Source organism: Podarcis tiliguerta, assembly GCF_965153285.1.
Source record: "Podarcis tiliguerta genome assembly, chromosome: 1".
NCBI lineage: Eukaryota > Metazoa > Chordata > Lepidosauria > Squamata > Lacertidae > Podarcis > Podarcis tiliguerta.
Genome location: NC_139534.1, coordinates 34,630,443 through 34,652,536, shown reverse-complemented (window position 1 = coordinate 34,652,536; position 22,094 = coordinate 34,630,443). Strand labels below are relative to the sequence as shown.

The window sequence follows — 22,094 nt, the reverse complement described above, 5'->3', positions numbered from 1 at the left end:
ATGTTAATGCACATCAGAATGAATGAGTCATGAAAATGGCATGTAGAAGATGATAGTTAGAATGTTGTTATTATTTTTTAATGAAAAAGATGAGTTATGGTAGGTTTGATTTCATTGAGAAATACCGAGCTAATGTGTTCTTGATTGCGTTTGACTCTCTCTATCTCTGGAGTAAGTGGTACCGGGGTTCCTTGCCCTGCATTCTCCTTGTACAAAACCTGCAGAATACAAACAGCCACAAAGGTAAGAAAAAGGTAGCTGAAAACCTTTCTGCAATGCAGAATGTTAATTAACACACTGACTTTGCATATGGTTATTTGGGCATTGCCCATTGGGAGTATAAAATTGCCCGGTTACAGGTGTCCCCACAAAATGCCATCCCTGTTCATATGTTTCCACTTCTAGATGCCTCTGGAGAAAAAGTGCCAAACTCCTGGAATTACAGGTATCTCTTTTTTTGTGTAGTTCTTTTTAAAAGTTTGGGGCTATTGCTGCTAGAGAGAAGTAAGCATTTCGAAACCTTGATAAAACTTGTTATATTGGTATTGAATAGCCAATGAGAAATCAGTTTTTGTTCTTACACCATTACCCTTGTCAAGAGTTTTGCTTTGAGGCCAAATCTAAGAACAAAATCTAAGAACAAAATTTAAGCCCTGTTTTGGTTTTATTCAAAAAAGAAAAAAGAAAAGAGATAGACAGAGAGAGAAAGAACAAAACTGAAGTCCTTGACAGGTTTTTTAAAAAAATGTCCTGCATTTCACTCCTTTTAAAAAGTGCCCTCTTCCCCAAATGGAAAAACAAAACAAAACAGTTAAGTCAAAAAGGCATTCAGTCAGTTCAAAATGTCAAAAGCAAGAGAGGTAAATTTGTAGTTAGAAAAGGGTAACTAGTTTGCCTTCCTGTAACTTGATTATGCAGAAATGAATTTTGAAAACAATTAGTATGGTGAAGAGCTCAGTGTAAAAGGGAAGGCAGAGCGGGAAAGAGAGGAGAAAGAACCAGTTGCAACCAGTTCCTTGATAAATGTCACTATATCTTCTCCTACTGAAACACTCAAGATACCCATCACTTAAGTGGCCAAATGATGCTAGACAGAATTCCCATGTTCTAATAAATGAAATCCTACCCATTCAGAGGATGGCCCATTAAGATTTGAATAAAGCAAGAGGCCCACTTAAGTGAGCAAGAATAAATCGTTTGGATTTTCAGACCCAAGACTCAAGAAGCAACAGGTGCTCAGACTTCAAGAAGCAGATATCCCATCTGACACATAATTAAGCCCATTCACAACAATGGTCTTAAGTACACTTTGTGTTGGCTTGTGGCTAGTGTGTCTCTGAACATGTACAGAATGCCTTTCACCACAGCCAGGTTCACTGAGCACTCCTCCGACCAGTAGGTAGGTGGGTATAGCAGGGGTCATAATTTTGTCAGTTACTACTACTACTACTACTACTATTTTATCCTCTTGGTCCATTTCTGTCTGCTCAGCATTAAATGGGTCTATATTCTCCTCTCAAGGTGCACAGAAAGTAGATCTTAAAGCTAATGGATGTTAAAGCCCAAGTAATACTAGAGGAATGCCATACTAAGGATGAAGTTGATGATAGCATGTTAGCAGGGGCAATAGATGTCTGTTTAGTAAGGTGAACAGCACACTGTTACTGCCCAGTGCACACACAAATCAGCATAGAAAATATCAGCCACTACCGAGCTGATGTGCTTCTGTGTCTCCTTGACACGTTTTACTTCAGGAAGATCGGAAATGGGAGTTCCTTTTCCAATTTGATCCTTGTACTTAATCTACAAAGTGGTATTCAGTTCAGAAAACAAGACAAAACAATAATGACTTACATTATGTACATGAAACACATCCATTTCACATAAAAAGAACAAGAGTAAACAAATATAATCACGATTGTAGGAGCTGAAAGCATTGCATGCACCCATGTCGAAACAGACATCTGCGGAAAACGAGTTTTTGCAAAGATTTAAAATTCGATGTGTAAAACCCAATCTCCAATTTGATAGTGGAGGAAGAGCCATGGATGGACACCTTGACTCAACAATCTTACCAATGTAGTAGAAACAGGAGGATTAAAGCTTTCCACCAGGTTCCTTGCTTTAAAAGCTATTTTAATCGTCAGTAAACAAGTATGAGATTATTTTATTTTGCAGCTCAAGTGCAACCTGGCCGAAAAAAATAGATTTTTGATCATGGCATCCATCACAGAGCTTCTCCTTTTTAAGCCCCTGGCCCTGTTTTATGACTACCTTGTGTTGACAATGCCAGGCAAATCTTCAGAGAGTAGCCTGGAGTGGCCATGCATCTCCACAGCTGCATCCCAATGGGACACTGTTATTGGAATGCTGTTATGAGACCTTCCCACGACCATTGTCAATATTGGGCCCCTTGCAATTGTGCTGGCTGCTGATATCAATCAAATTTGCAGTCCAGCTTAGGAGAGTGTGCCTAAATTGTTTCAACACTAGTAACTTTCTTTGGATTCATTCCCACTAGATCCCTGAACTGGCCATAGGTTTTGTATGCCGTGCGGTTTTTCCTCCACACAGGAAATAGGTAATGTGCACTGAAACACACGGCACTGGCCAACGCAGAAGCAGATGAATGAGCCTCTGCAAACTGGAATCTCTGCCTATTCAGAGGAGACACTGGGCTAGGATGCTCTGTGTGTGTGTGCGCGCATGCGTGTGTATTAGTCTCCAATATGCATTATAGACCTATTGAAACCAAACAGCTCATCCTGATTCAGTCAAGTCCCATTGAAACCAGTGGCATAAACCAACCTATATTACTTTTTAAATCCAATTGCTTTTTAGTGGGATTTCGTCATGAATGGAGCAGGATTCTGTTCTGGATCTGTTCTGTTTATCAGATAATCTGAAATGAATAAACTAGATTTTCCTAAAAAAATTGAAACGAGGAATATCGGTGCTTCCTATCCACCTCCCATTCTATCCAGCATGGGTGACAATACATGTACAACATTCAATAAAAACATTTATTACCTCTTTTTTTAACAAAATGTCAAAAAAGGAAAGTAAGACATTGTGTGGAATGCAATCAAATGAAAAATAATTTTGGCAATTCTACCATACGTACTGGGGGTTGGGGGGAGATGAAGTAGAGAGAGAAAACAAAAAATATCAGAAATAATTCTCTAAAATTATTGTTAGATTTAAAACGTGGTCACTATATTTGCTACCATGAATATCTCATCGACCTTTCGGACAAGATCAAAATGTGAATTTAGTTTCAGTATTTTATGAAATGATAAACATTAGTTGAACATTAGAAAATGTTAATAGTTAGAGTTTTTGAAATGTGGAGACTATTTTACATAGGAAAGTAAAAGTAGAATGGAAGAGCTAGTTAGCAAATTATGTTTTGATTAATTATGAAAAGCCTTGACTTTTCAAGTTATTCCAGAATTGCTGTTAGGATCATGTAAGGCAAATGAAGTTTTATAAGTTGGGAACAGCACAGGTAAGAGTGTTAACAATCCACTGGGTTTTGTACCGTGCTTATTGCATCCTGGGTTTGTTTAATTCTCTGCATCTCGGGCGTCTTTTCAATAGCTGTTCCTGTTCCAATATCTTCTTTATATAAAATCTTAACCAAGACAACAAGATTGAGCATAGAAAAACAACAACATTGTCATTTGCTACAGAAAGACTACAAAACAGTGGAATATTAAGAAACCTCTAACTGGTTCCTTGATCATCAGTGCATTCACTCACACAGAAGTCATTCCCATTGATTTCAGAAGCTTTTGCTTCCAAGCAAGATTATCCTTAAGTAAAATGTGTACTTCTCCATATTTTGTGACGTAGTTCTCCAACAAAAAAAATAGTGTGCAAAATGTGTATATTGGGGGAAAGTATGCATAAAACGCACAACTGAGTGAAAATATTTTTAAATGCACCAGATATTTGCTAAAATGTATATATTAGGCGAAATTGCACAGCAAAATGCATACAATGGGAGAAAGCACATTGAAATGCTGGTGAGTTTTTTGAGGGTGTTCTTTTTTATTTTTAAAAGCAAACGAATGCAAATATGTAGTAAACTGAACTTAAGATAAGAAAAATGTTAACTCAAAATTAGACAGATTCATCCATCCCTGTTTTCAGGATCTTGGGGACTTGTGGAGGAGGGAATTTCTGCTTCAACTATCCTGGTTCATGCATTCCTGTTACATTGTCTAAGTAAAATGGGAATGGCACTGATTTTAACGTAGACATGGCTTTCCACTGTTTTGATCAGACATCCATGGAATAATCATGACCAATAAACACATCACATAATGACAATATTTAGCATCCTTTGAAGATCTTCATGGTTAAACTTGCTAATTAAGAACAAAGCAGGGCATACACGAATTAGCTGCTAAAAGACGACACAGCAAGCCTATAAACAGCTACAAACTCATAGCCACATTGCAAAACAAGGGCAGATATTTTGTACTTCTACTGTCAGATGTGGGGTACACAACCCACTGTGCAATGGTGGAAGCTGTTGAAGGAGAGATTGTGTAAAGGAAAAGCAACACCTGCACATATAATAAGGTACACATAATTAGTGTAAAATTGCAAGGCCTTGACCACCGACATACAAGCCTTGATATGCATAGTAAACAAGAAGCACCATTCATATCAAGGAAGATTCCTGTATGCTGAAAGATCTGCAAAAGTAGGACAACAAAATTAAGGATTCACTTTGTGGTGTAAAATAAGGTTACCGTGCTGAAGTTCTTCTGGTTTTCTTTAACTCTTAATATCTCTGGTGTTTCATTTACAACTGTGACTTTTCCTTTGCTGTCCTGTAGATCATGCTGGTACTTGAGCTGTTAGGAGAACACAATATTTTTTGTTTATTGCCCTTGCAATAAAGAATTCAGTCTTGCGCCTTTATTTCTTTGGTGTTCTATGTAGCTTTCTTATAAATAAATAAATCATTTAGGAATACAGTGGTGCCCCGCAAGACGAATGCCTCGCAAGACGGAAAACCCGCTAGACGAAAGGGTTTTCCGTTTTGGAGGTGCTTCGCATAACGAATTTGCTATGGGCTTGCTTCGCAAGACGAAAATGTCTTGCGATTCCTGGGGGTTTTTTTTCGCTCCCCACCCCCTTTTTCTAAGGCACTAAGCTGCTAATAGCCTTTTAGCAGCTAATCCGCTAATCCCTTAAGCCTTTAATAGCCGCTAATAACCGCTAATAGCGCTAATCCGCTAAGCCGCTAATAGGGTTGCTTCGCAAGACGAAAAAACCGCTAGACGAAGAGACTCACGGAACGGATTCTTTTCGTCTTGCGAGGCACCACTGTACTGAAATCTGAAGTCGCACCTTTCACCTGGGTCATCTAAATTCAGCTGCTGTTTGCACACATGGGATTTCTAGTGGGCACCCAGATAATAGGACAGAATCTTCAATCATCACGCGGCATTTTCTCTGCATTTACAGAGAATGGAGAACCCCATGCATCGTGGGGTAGGGGCTCTGGGTGCACAGAAGATTTTGCAATTGGGGCCCACATTTACCTATTCATGTTTCCATCAGCTGGTACTGCTTTCAAACACATGCGACCTCAGGTAAACTGCACTGCCATCAGCACATACGCTGTATCCTCACCATCCACCCGCATTTTTGTAACCTTGTATTCTACCTGTCCTGGATCCCAGCCACCCAATTTTCAGTTTTGCACTGTAAGGTATGATGCACAGAGACAAAGGCAGTGTTGAAACGGTCGTGAGGAACAGTGTACTACACCCTTCTTGAAAGGGGAGACTTTGACTGAAACCATGCCTCTCCTCTAAGCCACACACACAAACATGCACATACAAAATGGGTAAGCTCATACAAGACCCCACGGCCCTTCAGGTCTTGCTAGACTCCAGCTCCCATCAGGCCCAGCCAACATGACCAGTGGTCAGGGATGGTAGGAGTCCAAAAACATCTGCAGGGCCAGGCAACATGTCATTATGGATGTGGAGTCTGTGGCCCTGCAGATGTTTTTGGAATGTTGCTGAGCGAGGAAGAATAAAAGACAAATAAAACCTTCCCATGCATCGTGAGAGATGGTTAAGCCAGGACACCGCAACGCAAGAAAACAGAACGTTCTGCTTTAGCCCCATTGCTTCCTGAGGAGGCGGAATATTTGTCCAGAAAAGCGGAATCTTCCGTCCTATGCTTTGCATGGGTCTGAGCAAGGTTTAAAACCCAATTTATCAATGGATGAGCAGGGGTTAAACCCTGCTGTGTTGGCTATGGGGCATGGCATGAGCTGCGAACACAGAACTGAACCCTGCCCATCAACTGATTGTCAGGTGGGTGTTTGGGGGGGGATGGTCTCAGGAGTCAAATTGGACCCTGCCAGGCTTGGCCTGTGGTCTGGAGTTTTCCCACCTCTGGCCTACATTCTGCACAGGACTTCACAGCATCACATATTTTTAAATAATCACACTTTTCACTGTGTTTACAGTACATTAATACCTACCATGCTGAAATTCTTTTGGTTCTCCCGGACTCTCTGCATTTCTGGTGTGTCTGTGACAGACACATAGTAAGACATAGTTCTCTCTGCATCCTCCTTATATTTTTTCTGTTGGTGGTGCGGAAGGCGAGAGAGAGGAACAAGATTTATTGTTGTGATTAAAAAAAACCCCAAAACGAAATATATACGCTCAATGTCCAAGAGGCAATTTGCACAAAAACATGTTTATGGTTATCTGTTCACCCTGGAGTTGAGATATGCGTGAAATAGGAGCTTCTTTCACGTAGGAACTATCAATAGGGAGCAAGACCCTCCTTTAAAAAATATATTTAAAAATCTGGCAAAGCTAGTTGAAAACAAATACAATAATTACCTGACTTGAAAAGTTCTTCACGTGGTGGGCATGGATGATGTCTGGAGTGTCAACCACCGTGGTATAGTTGGCTTTTTCCATTTCTGCAGACTGCTTATATTTGATCTGTTGGGGGAAAGGTCACAAGCAGATATCCACAGAGTACATTTATGAACACAGCTTCCTCCAGATTCCCCCTTAGGAAATCTATGGAGAAGCTTCCCTTCCCAAGTGTTATTAGTGCCTGGCTGTTCTCACTGACCTGGCTAGCGATGTCCATAGCATTCTTTGCCCTCATATAGTCAGGTGTTTCTGTGGCATGGCCTGTCAAGCCTCTTCCTTTGATTTCCATCTCTAGAGATTTCTTGTATTCTTTCTGTTGTGGTTTTTTTAAAGAAAAGGATTAATAGAGATGAGACCATGACAACGGGGCAGGTTTTTCAAAAGTGACACTTATCCCAATTCACCAAGGGTGATCTTGATGTGAATCAAGCTGCTGCCCATACAACGTGCAAAAAAAGTGTGCCCCACAGGAGAGAAACGTATGCAGTCGAAGAAGCATTCACTCTTCACAGACAGTCTAAGTCATTTGATCATTTGTGTTACCTAAAAGACTCATCTCCTGGCTAACACCTCAAAAGGAAATTATCTAACTTAATTAGCTATCAACACACGTTGATTTCCTAAGATTTAAAAAGGTAAAGGGGACCCCTGACCATTAGGTCCAGTCGTGACCGACTCTGGGGTTGTGGCGCTCATCTCGCTTTATTGGCCGTGGGAGCCGGCGTACAGCTTCCGGGTCATGTGGCCAGCATGACTAAGCCGCTTCTGGTGAACCAGAGCAGCGCACGGAAATGCCGTTTACCTTCCCACCGGAGCAGTACCTATTTATCTACTTGCACTTTGACGTGCTTTTGAATTGCTAGGTTGGTAGGAACAGGGACCGAGCAACGGGAGCTCACCTCGTTGCGAAGATTCAAACTGCTGACCTTCTGATCAGCAAGTCCTAGGCTCTGTGGTTTAACCCACAGCGCCACCCGTGTCCCCTCCTAAAATTTAAGAAGCGTCTAATACACAGTTTAGGAAGTTTGCTTAACTTAATTAGCTTTTCACACACGCCAATTTCAGAGGATTAAAAACGTCTGAAACACAGCTCAAATAGCACACAAGGGTCTAGCTATTGCCTTGCACAGGACACAAGCTTAATTAGCTGTATGTTTTCTAGCACCTACAAACCCATTAGAAAAATTGACCTGGGAAGGTAAATGGGATCTGACTCTGAGATATAATCAATGCTTCAGAAATTGCTAGAGCCCAGGTCTATAATTTCTCTTTATAGATAGCTTTGCGGGAATTCTTCTTATGAAAGGCCAGTTCTAACCTTATCCAAACAGCCTGGGAGGGATGCTGCAGCACTGCTCATTACCATGCCAACATTGTCCTTCTTCTGGGAGTCATAGGGTGGAGCCACATCATGCATTTCTCCCCAATGTCTGGGGCTTTTGACATTAATCCAGTGCCGAAGAAGGGGGCCATGCTGCAGTGGCCCCCAAGGGAAGTTGGCCTAGCTATGTGTCTCACCTCATTCAAGATATAGGTTGCATTCTTTGCTCTGAGTAGGTCTGGGGTCTCTTCCAAAATGGTTAGGCCTTTACCTTTAACACCTTCTTCCAAATCTCTCCTGTATTCTTTCTAGAGGGGGTGGGGAGAAAAAGAAAACTGAGGAAACCGAAGAGAGAGAGAGCTTCAAGAAGGAGGAGGATGAAGGAGACCCCTCCCCTAAAAAGAGTTAGTAAATAGCCTTCAGATTATCTTAAAGCAACACTTAGTTAGGGTGTTCAAGGTTCAACCTTCTAGATAGTCACACAGCTTGACACAACAACTTCAGTAAAGAACACAACATATAGTGAAACAATGATGTCTGTTCCACCAACAGGAAAACATTAATGCTTATAATACAATTAACAATTAGTGATTTAAAAAAACACACCAATGGACTAGAACAAGCAACAAACACAGATTAAATCATGCACTTAAGAGAAATGTTTAAGGCTAGTAAAGACAGTAGTGAAGGGACTGCTTTGGTAAGGACAATTAATGAAACTAGTAGGGTGGTTCACAGCAGAAGACAACAGAGGAGCTGCTACCTCGCTTGCTATTTTGGTGGCATATCTGACATGCAAAAGAGATGGCGTGACCTCCAGGCCAGTAAGGTTCCTGCCTTTCATGGACTCTTCAAAGTCTTTTTTATATTCTTTCTAACAGGAGTAGGAAGAAGAAGAAGAGAAGGGGGAAAAACAGAATTTATTTTGGATCTGTGCAGGAAGAATATTTTCAAGTACTGTACTGTTAGTTTTGGGTCCTGTCTTGCCCTTGTTGTCTCAAGTTTGCTGGTCGGCCATTTGGTGTTGGGTGGGGTTTAGCAGCGTGGTGTAGTGGTTAGAGCGTTGGACGATGGCCTGGGAGACAAATTCAAATCCCCACTCAGCTATGCAAATCACTGGGTGGCCTTGGGACAGTCCCTGGGACTAAAATGGAGAGGGCAGAACCATGTACCCCAACTTGAGCTCCTGGAGGAAAAGGTGGTGTATAAATGTAAGGAACAGATAGAATAAAAATACATTGCAAGCGCCCACTTTGTGTCTCTGACAGCAACAAGGCTTTGGATGAACATGTGATTCACAAAAGGTAGGGCTCCAGTCTTCCAGTGATCACCAGTGTGCTCACTTGGTAAGATGCCCTTAAAGCCCACAATAGTGTCATTCCTATGCTTTAGTGCTCACTAATTGTTAGGATCAGTCTATGGAAGGGAAAATCCCAGAGCCAAAAGGGTAGGCATCCCATAAACCCCAGGCAGGGGGGAATGTCTAATTGCATTTTGAATGGCAATATATTGAAACAATTGACAGAATCACCCAAAGGACCTTATACCAGTATTTTTGCCTTGTATAAGTTTCGCTCTTGGACAAAACAATGTGGACACTTCGATCAGGCTATGAAATCAGTGTATGGTTAAACAAAAAGCTAATATCAAGGGGAAGGGGGGTGCTGTAACACTTAAAACAAGCAGGGATTTTCAGTGCTGAAGCACAACAGTTTCGCAACTAATCTTGCTGATATAAAAGGATTAAATATTAAGGCAAACGTTTACTCTGATTTACCACTGGCTTGTAAGAAGCAAGGTGGACTTTGCACCCTTTCAATCGCTGTTCAGGCACTGTATTGGGAAATGATGGGCAGAGGCAGCTTTGAAAAAGTGCAGTTGAAAAGTGTTTCAAAAGACACATAAGAGGATGCTTGGCAAAGCCTCCAGGGAATGAGAAAGGGTAAAAGAATTGCGTTCTCTGACTGCTTATCTTCCTTTTCTTTAGAAAAATGTGAGAGGCCTCCTGGGCTCAAACCCAGGGCTCAAACTTCCCTGTATCCAGACCCCTTGCACTTGCATAATGGGGGATTGTTCTTTATCAGGTATGGCAAACACCTGCAGCAAGGTGTCAATGGCTGCACATGGCAAAGACAGCCATCTGGATCTGTAGAGGAGGGAGCAGGCAAGCCCCTGGGCCTGGCTATTGCGGGGAATCAGGTCTGTACTCCTGCTTGTCTCTGCAGTGCTGTGTTACTTCCTGCTTTGGAGACCAGAAGCAAGCACACCTTAAAGCACAGATGGTTGGTTATGGACCGAACTGTGCAACAGAGTCTTTATCTAGTCAACAGACTTTGAGATGGTTGTGCGGTGAAATACTGGGGGGGAACCCACCCTGAAACAATTGACAGAACCACCCAAATGTTATCGACCGAACACCTTATACAAGTATATTTCACCTTGTATAAATTTCACATTTGGGACAGAACACTGACAAAACTGAGTTCAGGAAGGTCAATGGAAAAACTATAACTGGACACAAACAAGGCTTGAATGGTGTCAGCGAAAGTTGTTTATTACAAATTATAAACTGCTACTTTTAGCAGCCAGTCTAATCTTCTGGCAGCTCAGGGGAAACTGACAAACTGCAAGTCCTTTTATGAACCAACACTTCTGTTATCACCTTAATTCCACAAATACAAAGTAAATTAATAGCTTAAGAGTCTGTAGCCTTGCTCCTAAACTTCTTTTATTTGGCAACCGTGAATCAGATTGTAATAAAGTGCAGCATGTGTTGCCCTTCAGAGGTTTTGACTACAACCTCCATCATCCCTGATCCTTAGTCATCTGGCTGGGGCTGATGGAAGCTGTATGTCCTCCCCCCAAAAAAACCCTGGAGGGCACCAGGTTGAATAAGGCTGCTATAGGGTGATCAGAGGCATGATTATTTCAATTCTAGTTATACCTTCAGAAAGCATCTTCCCCACTAACTGCCTGAACCTGAATGGAAATAATACAATAGCATGTTGTCGGGCCTTCATTTTCCAACATGAAACCAGGCTGCATTCTGCCACAAAGCACCTTACCTCGCTTTGCATGTGCTGAGACTCCTTAGCCGTGAGGTATGTTGGTGTTTCAAAGTCCAGCATGGGCTTCCCTCTTTCCTTTTCATATTTTTCCTTGTACTTCACCTGCCAAGAGGGAGATAAATGTTATCTCCAGTGCATTGCTAGATATAGAATAGAAATGTACAGGGTGGCCCTGGAATGTGGAAGGGAATTGGGTCTCTTCCCCAAGCCGCGCTCAAGAAACAATCATGTCAGTCATGAAAACCGCATGTCACAGTGAGTGACCTGTTTGGTGCCCCCAAACCAGTCTGCTGCACCTCCCAGAGGAGGGCCCAGAAGCACTGAAATGCTGCTACCAGATGTCAAGGGTCAAGGCCAATTTCTATGCTCCGATGGCAACACGGTTGCTGTCCACTTCTTCACATGTCAGGGCCACATTTTGCAGCTGTAAAGATATGAAGCCACAACTGTGTGGTTTGCATGGCTATTTCACACAGCATTGCCTATGTGGAATTATGGCAATTTGTAAATAAGGGTTCGGAGAACAGTCTGAAAACCAATGTACAAGAGTTTTTTGTTCAGTCGGAAAATAGCACAGATCGTTAGAGAGGAACATTAACAACAGGCAGGTCCCAAAACATTTTAAGACCAAATTTTGAATTAACAAATAAACAACACATTTGTAACCAATTTATCAGAATATAGACAGCTTTATCTCACATGCAAGAAGTGTGCAAAACTTCCACAACAGACTTTAAAATGACATTCAATTACATTTAAGTGCCAGGGCTTTTTTCCAGCAAATTCTGTGAAGTGAGCTAGGAGCTCTAATTGGAGGATTCTAAGCATCTTTATAAAACTATTATTCCCGGAATTCCTTGGGAAAAGCAACTTCTTCATTTATATTGTAAATGTACTCCAAGATCAAAAGGAGTTTAATGTTGAAATAACTTTACAGCAATACTTTCTTTTTCTTATTAAGTGGTGTATTTCCCCCTTCTTGGCAGACTGACCCTTCTAGATTCTAGAATGCAATGCAATGGGTTGTGAACGAGAAATAAAAAGCAGGAAACACTTATCAATGACTTACTATGCTCTGAAGTTCTGAGGCCTCCTTTAGATGGATCTGTTCAAGGTTATCTGGAACCACATGGTAGTGACCTTTACTCTTCTCATATTTCTTCTTGTACTGGTACTAAAGGGGAAGGTGTCAAAAACCACCTCAATAACAAAAAGGCCTAACTGGATCAGCTTTCTAACTCCAGCCGATCCAACCATTTCAACAGAAAAACAAGAAACCCAAAGCATTTTTTTAAAAAAAGAAAAGAAGAAGAAAAAGGAATACATAAAGGGGTGGGGGAGGAAGGAAAAAAATCTCAGACTAATGCCGAAGCACTTGTGATAGCTACTTGTCCCTTGCAATATTATGCAAGAAGGAACAAGATATTGTAAGTAAATAAAAAGAAAAAAAGAAAGAAGAACAAAAGAAATATAGTGAATATGTGATACAATTAAAATGGAAGACAACGCCACATCTTCTTCTCTTTTTAGCATATTCATCATTCTGTGGTCTAACAGCAGGATGATAAAATTTCAGCAAAAGCAGAATTAATTTTGAAAAGGTTTTAAAAAGTTAAAAGAAGAAGAATGTTGAAATAATATTAAGCACAAAAAATACTGAAATCAAAAGGAGGAAAATGGTACTCCTGTTAGTCAAAAAGGAAAGTTAAAAAGGCAAAAAAAAAAAAAAAAAAGCCATTTACATGTGGTTAGAGGTTTTACAATATTAGCAGTTCTACAGCTAATAGAAAATGCTTGAGAGACTAGGGGTATTAATTAGTCCGCATGAGGAACACTCATTAGGCAGGGAAGAAGAGAGATCACTACCAGGTGATTTCCTAGGAACAGTCAAGGAGGAAAGCTGTTACAGAAATTGTTAGCGGATATTATCTCAGAAAGGCAGATGGATGAAATGCTAAAGTGAATATGGTCTGAGATGAGCTAAGAGGCTTACAGAACTGGCGAGATGGCTGGTGTTCAAGACATGATGCATCGACAGGGATTCAGACATGTCCGTCACTGGTTTGTGAAGTTTCTTCAGGTCCGCCTTATATTTAATCTGATGGGGGAAGTTCAAAGAAACGCAATAAAGGAAAACGCAAACAACACTTAGAAATCGGACGCATTAAAAAGGAACAGGATTCAGTCAGACTTTGCATCAAAATGTTGCGGGGGCAGGGCACTGAGCAAGAGATGATTAATGAGATCAGAATTACTGCAAATGTTCCTTAAATGATCCAGCCACATGTTCCTTTAGGGAAATTCAGGTACATGGCCCAAGAAGGCTAGGAGATAGTTGAAGATGACAACTCATCATCACTATTTTCTGTGGTTGTGCCTGCTTGTGGAATGTGCTCGTCTGACACCTTCATTACATAACCTTAGGTGCCAGGCAAAAAAAATTCCTCTTCTCCTAGCCCTTTGGCTAATTAAACAATCTGTGGCCTTTTAAACCATGTGTGTGTGTGTGTGAGAGAGAGAGAGAGAGAGAGAGAGATGTTGTTTGATACTAAAGCGTGTATTTTTGTATTTTTATATTGTAAACTGCCCTGTGATCCTCAGATGAAGGTTGGTATAGAAATTTAATAAATAATAATAATAATAATATCCTCCCCTTCAGCCAGTATTATGTTCAGGGGCTCAACTCCCAGTTCTGCCTCATACTCGGTTTCATGGACAAGCTGCTTGTCCCTTATGACTAGCTACACCCCTCAAGGCAGCCATTTTGTGACTAGCCATGGTCTCTCAGCTGCCATTATGTTGTGATACTCATAAGCTTTTCCAAATGGGCCCATGAGCCTGAAAAGGGCTGGTAACTACTGGACTAAAGGCCCACACATACCTCACTAGCGATGTGGTGGGCATCTTTTAAGGTCTTGTAGATCTTGGCTTCCTTCAGGTCATATTGCGGCTTATTGCCCTTCTCCTTGTCAAACTTCTCTTTGTATTTGATCTAATTCCAAGAGGAACAAGTGTTAAAACAAGGTCCCGACTTTTAGCTTGCCTGGTGCCAAGGGAGAAAGAGTCCACATTCAGATTGTCAAAACTGATCCCGATTGCAAGCAGACAGGTCGAACAATGCAAGCCGTAAGACCTCTTTGAAAAAGAAGATACCATTAACGAAGGCCAGGAAAATTCACCTGATGCAGCAATGAAGTTGGCACACACTGCATTTACAAGATTTCATGTTGCGTCTTTCATTCAGTAGTTGTGTTTCAGCTCCACATTTGAAATATATAACTCATTCATGGGGGGGGGGCGGAATCTGAATGTTGTGTGTGTGCAGCATGGCTATCAAGAGACACAAGAGCTAAATTATGACTGCATTGTGCATTTTTCTGTGGCCTAAAATGGGTGTTTCCTGATACAGGGCAATAGAAACATCTGACTTTCTAAATATTTCTTTCCTGCCTTCCCTCCAAGGGATTTTGAGCAGCATTCAACCAAGATTTGCTACACTGGAGCCCAGTGTTCTACCAATACACTGCCTAATCAAAGAGGCAGTTGCATTTGATCTGATAACTATAATTATTGGCTTTAAGAGAAATTGCAAAAAGACTGTGATTTTAAATAAAAAGACATGTTCATGATAGAGAATAAAGGTCCTGCTAGACGCTCTATTCAGAAGAATACTATAATGCACTCTCAGTACTAGAATTCAGAAGAATACTATACTGCACTTTTATTTACAATGACTTTCCTATGCCCTCTGATGGACAGTCCAGTTCTGCCTGACAATTGAAGTGAGCAAATGCAGCTTGGTTACTTTCATTCTAATGGAGGAATAAACAGATTCACCATGTTTTCAGTCGAAGAACTTGCCAGGGGATATTACTGCTTACTAGTACTTTGCACTGTTAGTGTGCAAAGTACATAGAGCAAGGTTCTTAAGACTGAAAAGCTTCATTATCAAATGCTCCATAAAAGCTCCATAAAAGAAGAGGTAAGATATTAGTCATTTGCTAGAGAGAGAGAAAATAGCAGTTATACAAATCCTGGCATGAACCAGCAAAAATTAAGCACCTGGATTCCAAGTGATTTCAATGAGGGCTTATGATGTATTTTAGCCCTCTCATGTTGAAATCAATGGTTTGATATGCTTAATTTTACATGGATGGCACCCAGTCTTCACCCCACCCCTGGCAAGAGCTGATTGACGTAACTGATGAAAGGAATAGATCATGCTAGGGAGCAATGTACAGGGCTGAAAAGAAGAAAAGTTTAACGTTAGAAAACTGGAAGATGCCACAGTGCAGATTTCAATTCCATTCCACGATTCTGGATGTCTAAAACATGTTGGCATGTTTTTATCCAAACAACCCTGTATCCTTCATGCTGGATAGCCTCATCTTTTGGACATGGGTTGACAAAAGATGCCAGTGGTCAATATTCAAGTGACAGTCAAGCACACTGTTTATGTTTACTTTTTAAAAAATGCAGGGCACTCTGGGCACTGACGCTCTTGAGAAGGACAAGACTCTTCCTACAATGACACAGACACACACAAACACAAATGACGTATTCCAGGTAGGTGGGGACCATTATGGGCCACCACAATTCAGATATGCATTTTGTGCCTGAATAGTGGCTCCACAGGGCACAAGCTACTTTCTTAGAATACTTTGTGGGTTTCAAAAGCATTTTGACATTTGTCGTGAGGACCCACTAGATCAAAACGCAAGTCTCTCATTAATACTTGCGATTTCCATCAGGATTCCGTACTTGCTAAACAAGATTTGTTAATGGATATGAGATAATGAACAAAAAACTATGGATGATTGGCAGAGAAGCTGACGGAAGTCCAAAAGTTGAAATTTGTGAAAATGTTTGATATGGTGATATTTGTATAATGGAAAATTTAATAAAAAATATTATATAAAAAAAGAGATAATGAACAAAAAACAAGAGGCAGAGGGACTTGTTTCAATATTAAAACAAAAAGCAGCAACAAAACCATAAGACACAGTATACAAGAGTATCAATAGCAGTGACAACATAGATGACATAAGACACTGTGTAGATGGTGTTTTGATAGTTTTCATGGCAAATTCCTGCTATTTCTCACAAGTAGAGAAAGACGGTTTCTCTGACATGCAGCTGTCCCATGCAACAATCACAAAGAGAAATGGGAAATAAAGCACCCCCCTTTATTCCTTATGAAATTTCTGTCCATAACCTGTAGAAAATTGGTGCAAATATGTCATTTACTTTCTAAGCCATTTGAGAGCGAGTGAAGAATCATCTGAAAATGTCTGTCCGCAAATAAAAGTAGTTAAGGAGCTATTTGCAAGAGTTTAGGAATTTGTTTGATGGTAATTCATCAGAAGCCTTTTCCCTAAATTGGTGGCTTTTAATAGGGGTGTCCACATTGTTATATTCAATGAATGTAGACTTTGAGGACTGTGTACAGAAATAGTTGAGCTGTTCACTCGTACAATTTTTTACATGCAGCATTCCACAAGAGCATATTTTGTGTACCTGCAGCAGGTGAGCTATAAGAGCTTGTACCTGTGCTCAGTGCAATGTGTGGACAAGCTTATTCTGTTTCAAGAAACTCTGGGTTCTTAGCGAGAAGGTCAGTAATGATGAACTAGCTTCCCTGAACAACAGCTTGTCCACTGCTACTGCTCCTCCTCTGCGATCCTGGAGAGGATTGGGAATGTTCCAGGATATATTCTCAGTTAATTCAGGGCAACAAAAGTGGTTCCTGAAGTCTGGGCAGCATTCTACATCAACTGACTGTGCACACTGCAGAGTGCACAGTTGTATTCAAGTGCAGATAGCTGCCACAGTTCCCCCATATACTGTATTTTTCGCTCTATAAGATGCACCAGACCATAAGACATGCCTAGTTTTTGGAGAAGGAAAACAAGAAAAGAAATATTCTGAATCTCAGAAGCCAGAACAGCAAGAGGGATCGCTGCGCAGCGAAAGCAGCAATCCCTCTTGCTGTTCTGGCTTCTGGGATAGCTGTGCAGCCTGCATTCGCTCCATAAGACGCAGAAACATTTCCCCTTACTTTTTAGGAGGCGAAAAGTGAGTCTTATAGAGCAAAAAACTATGGTGTGTGTGTGTGTGTGTGTGTGTGTGTGTGTGTGTGTATATATATATATATGAATGCTTCAGGAATTGCCACCAATGTTATATAGAAGGAAGTGTAAATGTTTGACTAAATTCCCCACTTTCATGTATTTTGGACAACTCAAGCTTTTTCTTGAAGTTGAGACATTCTCAGAACAAATTCCCAAGCAGAACTTTGCATAAGGAAGAAAGGGGAGGTCTCACAAATCCACAAGGTTTTAATGTTCTTTTTTAAAAATAAAAATAGAAGCAGTGCCTTGAACACTTAGGATTGTGCCAAGAATATAGAATCTAGCAAGAGACTCATGAAATTGGTAGCAGCATAGGAGAGCCGCTTAAAATCCATCTTACATGGCTACTTAGGACATTAGCTTTCTTAACGTGTCTCATCATGGGCGTGTCGTATGATGCAGCCCCATGGCCCCTCATGCGTCCTTTGATGTATTCTGCCTACAAAGCGTAGCAAGATAGCAAGATTAGAATGGCAAACCTCCAAGATGGACAAAGCAAGAAGCTGAGGTAGAAGAGCCGGTGATATTCTTGTCTTTGTGGGGGGCAGGGAGTCTCGTGGGAAGCAGCATGGGTCAGAAACGCACCAAGTGATGTCGGTCAGTGTTTGTCAGAGAGGAAAGAGGCATACGCTAGCACCAAAATGCAAAAAGTTAACACGTTGTTTGAAGTACTTTCCCTGAGGGGAAAGTCCAGTGCTGCTACCCTCACTATAGAAATATATAACAGCACAAACATTAAAATGTCTGCCAAAGGAAATTGATAAGGGAATAACTGGAGAGAAGACAATAAAAAGAAACATTTTGCCTCCCAGTATACAGCAAATGACCAAACATTTACAGCATGTTTTTTAACACAAAAATTGTTTCAGGTCATTGGTATGGGAGCCCGGTGCCTTCCATATGTTGTTGGACTCCAGTTCCTATCACCCCCAGCCAGCATGGGCAATGGTCAGGGAAGATGGGAAGTGTATTCCTCAGGTTCCCCATACCTGATTTATATGGAGGAAATGTCAACTTCTGAAATCATTGTTATTATGGCTAAAGAAAGGCAATTAGCATCAAAGTTTGGCATGGTCAGGAATCTGCTAAGGACCAGCACTCCAGCAGGGCACCCGCTGAACCTCTCTTCACCACAACCAACCTGCTTGTTCACTCATCTTTTGCTCTGGCTCAGACAATACTGGTGATGTAAAGGATGAGATGAACCCTTGGGGGGGTTGGGGGGGGTTTTGCGGGGGGGGGGGGTTTCCATTGTATTCAAAACAGAAATAAATCATTTTAAATGCCAGGTAAGAGTTTAGTAATATAAACCAAAGAGAGAGAGAAAGGGAAAGAAAGAAAGAAAGAAAGAAAGAAAGAAAGAAAGAAAGAAAGAAAGAAAGAAAGACAAGCCCAGGCCCATGGAAACATGAATCTGGATTACTTCGATCAGTGCTACTTTGTGAGAACAGAGACTCTGATTACACAAGGAGTTCCTCTCCCACTCAGTATAATGGGTGAGGCAGCTCCCTGTGTGTAAAGGGTGCCTTCAGCTCAGTAATTGTTTCTTCAATGAGCTAAATAGGAAGCTCACCTACATAGGGACACAATACACAGAGTATAGCATCCACGTACCACAGCAGACTTGGAAGGGACCACGAGGGCCATCTAGCCCAAACCCCTGCAAGGCAGGAATCTTTTTGCCTGGTGTGGGGCTCGAACCCACAATCCTGAGATTAAGAGACACAAGCTCTACTGACTTCGCTAACTTTCGGGACGGGGTGGGTGAGAGGCTTTGGTGGCAGCAGTAAAACAAGGAGATATTGAAGTACATACACCAGAGTCCAGCACCCGGATGTGGATGCAAATTGCCCACTCCCCAGATATCAGATTGATGATTGGATGACCAGAGATAAGGAAATAACCTCCTCCCTCATTGGATCTGTACAGAACAGTGGAGGTGGGGTAGGCTCTTTGCTTGTACCGCATATTTATGTGCATATGAGATGGTGAGGTGGCCACAACCACGATTGACAGACAGCCCTGGAAGATTTGGCCAGAAAATATTAACCACCCCGACCTCAAATAAATTATCTCTAAAGCTGCTTTATCTGTAAAGCCAACATTACATCAAAATGATTGCAAAAGAAAATGTATGCCATATGGTTATAAGTTGAAGCAGCCACCTGTTCATACCTGGCTTGTAAGTTTGGACACCTCCTTGGCAAGTTCAATATCTGGACGTCCAAGCATGCTGACTCCCATACCAGCTTCTCCACGAGCTTTGGCTTTATATTCAATCTAAGACGAATATATGAAATGTCAAGGGGTTAAAAAAAAACAAAAACAACCCCCCCCTCTGGCTTCTACATACTGAAATGAAACTATTTATATGCATGCTGTCATATTGCCACAAGTTGCGGAACAGTTACACTGATAAAGTACTTACATCACTGACTAAATGGGAGACTTGGGTGGCTTTCTTAATATCAGGGCGATCCGCCACACTAGTGTAATGGAGCTTGGATTTGGCATCCTTTTTGTATTGGATCTAGGTGAACACAAGGATAAAGAGAAGCAGTTACTGTTGTGTTTTCTTTTTAAGGAAAGAACAAGATCCTCTGGATGATAATGTTTTCACCAGAGCTATTGTTGATGCCCACCACCCATGCAAAAACTGCATACGTTTCACTGTAATGAAACAAAGTCTGCATGGAAAAGCTACAGCCACCTATGTCAGCGTGTGTTTCTCCTATAGCCCACGGCTTCGAAAGGATTATTCTTTAGATTGCCCATCCAGGGTTTAAATGAGGTAACTGGAGGAATAACTTACAGTGCTCTGATTCTTTGCAACTTCCATGGCGTGTTTCACATCAGGAGGCTCCAGCATGATTGAATAGTCTGATTTGCCTTTCTCCTTGTGGAATTTCTTTTTATAATTTGTCTGTTTCGGAACAGAAAAGAGTTGGGTCACACATTCTTCACCTGAGGCTTACTTTGCCGACATTTATAATAAGAAACATAGGTGTTGACTTCTACGCTTAAGGTAGACAGGTGCGCATTCGTGTGGGCGCTCACACATGCACTTGTAGGTTAACTAGCTTTGTTTCCTGATCTGCTGCAAGTTTTCCTCTACGGTCAGAAGCTCTCCACATTAAAAAGAGAGAGGGAGAGATTCAAAGGGCAGCTACATAAACGAGAATAAAGTTGACTGTAAGGACTGGTCCCTATGTGGAAAGCCCATCAGTCAAAAACACTTTGCTTACAAACAGATATTGCATTGAATGGGTGTTCCCCTGATGATTTATGGCTATTTAATCCAGCAGAGATTTTCATCAGTCAAACAAAGATCAAGGTGATCTTCAGTGATTGCTCCTTCCTCCACCAACCCCATGCTCCTGAGTGCTGGGGAACCCTTTGGAAGAATATAAAAGATGGGACACGTACCCAAAATCATAGGAGGCAAGCACCAAGCAATTACTTAACCTATGTCTCAATTGCTGCATCCATATTTTATTTACAGTTATTTTAAAATGACTAGAAAGAATTAACTGCAATGAACCCAGTTCTGCATACACACACACACACTGTTGTAGTTCTTCAGCCACTACCACTGCCACTCATTTCTAAGCTTCCATCTACACACGATTTCAGAAACTCTGTTCAACCACGTTATTAAACTTATGCTGATATTTAACTATGTGAGCTAACAGGCTGGTGTAAGTAACATCAGCCCTGGTGAACATGGAGCAGCACCCTTTTAGTAAGCCGTAATTAGCATGAAGTATAATTTATAGTGGAGCAACAACAGTTTCCATCACCAAGTATAAACAAAACAAATGCAAGCGTCAACTCAACCAGTGATGTGACTATAGCAATGCAAAAGCAGTTTACCTCACTGACGTTCTTGGTTACGTTTTTGACATGAACAGTGTCTCGTGTTTCTGGCAATTTTGTAAAGGAGCCGTGTGGCAGGTGCTTCTTAACATGCTCTTTGTATTTGTTCTGGTGATGAAGAGAAACAACAGTTATTAAAGTAATATGTATTAAATAAGGAATAAATGCTGAGAACTGGAGAATTATATACATGCATATATAAATAATAAATTACCTCAGACACGAGAGCACTAACAGTCTTTGCAAGAAGGATCTGAGGAGTATCTGGAACTGGGTGGATAGTTCCCCTTTCCTTGTTATGCTTCTCTTTATATTTTAACTGGGAAATGAAATGGAAAGGTATTAGTTTCAAGCAGTGTATAATAAACAGGGCTACACAAATGGGCTCGCCACTGATGAGCATGTGTTTTATTCTGGTGTGTCTCTCCATCCTTCTCTGGACTACAGAAAGGCAAGAGCTAGCTCAAATTTTGCATTAACTATTGGAGAGCTTTGGAGGGCTCTATTCTAAAGTCCAAACATAGTGTGGGAAAATTTCTGCTCTTCTACCAGTATGAGAGAAGAGTGGTGGATTTCCTGACATTGTACTGAGACCTGGTGATGTTCACTGTGGCAGAGACAACTCTATGCCCTTCAACCAGTTTGGAGTGGGGGCGCTGGATGGCATTAACAGTGCAATTGTGCTGGGCCCTGGAGATGTTTGAAGTACATCCAGAGCCCAGAAAGGCACTAGTAAGAAGGCAGTGACTTGGGCTGGTTACAAAGGCTA

General features: G+C 41.2%; 1 protein-coding gene across 50 annotated transcripts in view; it reads right to left on the bottom strand.

The window, feature by feature from the left end:
- NEB (nebulin) overlaps window positions 1-22,094 on the bottom strand; it is a 152,892-nt gene that overhangs the window by 13,826 nt on the left and 116,972 nt on the right. For 10 of the 50 annotated variants that reach the window (XM_083403783.1, XM_083403740.1, XM_083403741.1 and 7 more), the window contains exons 129-146: window positions 21,540-21,644; window positions 21,323-21,433; window positions 20,262-20,372; window positions 19,878-19,979; window positions 19,625-19,729; window positions 14,200-14,310; window positions 13,312-13,416; window positions 12,388-12,492; window positions 11,316-11,420; window positions 9,014-9,124; window positions 8,448-8,558; window positions 7,129-7,242; window positions 6,888-6,992; window positions 6,518-6,622; window positions 4,764-4,868; window positions 3,542-3,634; window positions 1,711-1,803; window positions 126-218 (exon numbers count right to left, since the gene is read on the bottom strand). In XM_083403783.1, the coding sequence (XP_083259909.1) occupies window positions 126-218; window positions 1,711-1,803; window positions 3,542-3,634; window positions 4,764-4,868; window positions 6,518-6,622; window positions 6,888-6,992; window positions 7,129-7,242; window positions 8,448-8,558; window positions 9,014-9,124; window positions 11,316-11,420; window positions 12,388-12,492; window positions 13,312-13,416; window positions 14,200-14,310; window positions 19,625-19,729; window positions 19,878-19,979; window positions 20,262-20,372; window positions 21,323-21,433; window positions 21,540-21,644 (1,890 nt within the window). Of the gene's footprint in view, window positions 1-125; window positions 219-1,710; window positions 1,804-3,541; window positions 3,635-4,763; window positions 4,869-6,517; window positions 6,623-6,887; window positions 6,993-7,128; window positions 7,243-8,447; window positions 8,559-9,013; window positions 9,125-11,315; window positions 11,421-12,387; window positions 12,493-13,311; window positions 13,417-14,199; window positions 14,311-17,789; window positions 17,889-19,624; window positions 19,730-19,877; window positions 19,980-20,261; window positions 20,373-21,322; window positions 21,434-21,539; window positions 21,645-22,094 lie in introns of all 50 variants that reach the window. The other 40 variants (XM_083403736.1, XM_083403769.1, XM_083403780.1 and 37 more) reach the window with 24 other exon arrangements.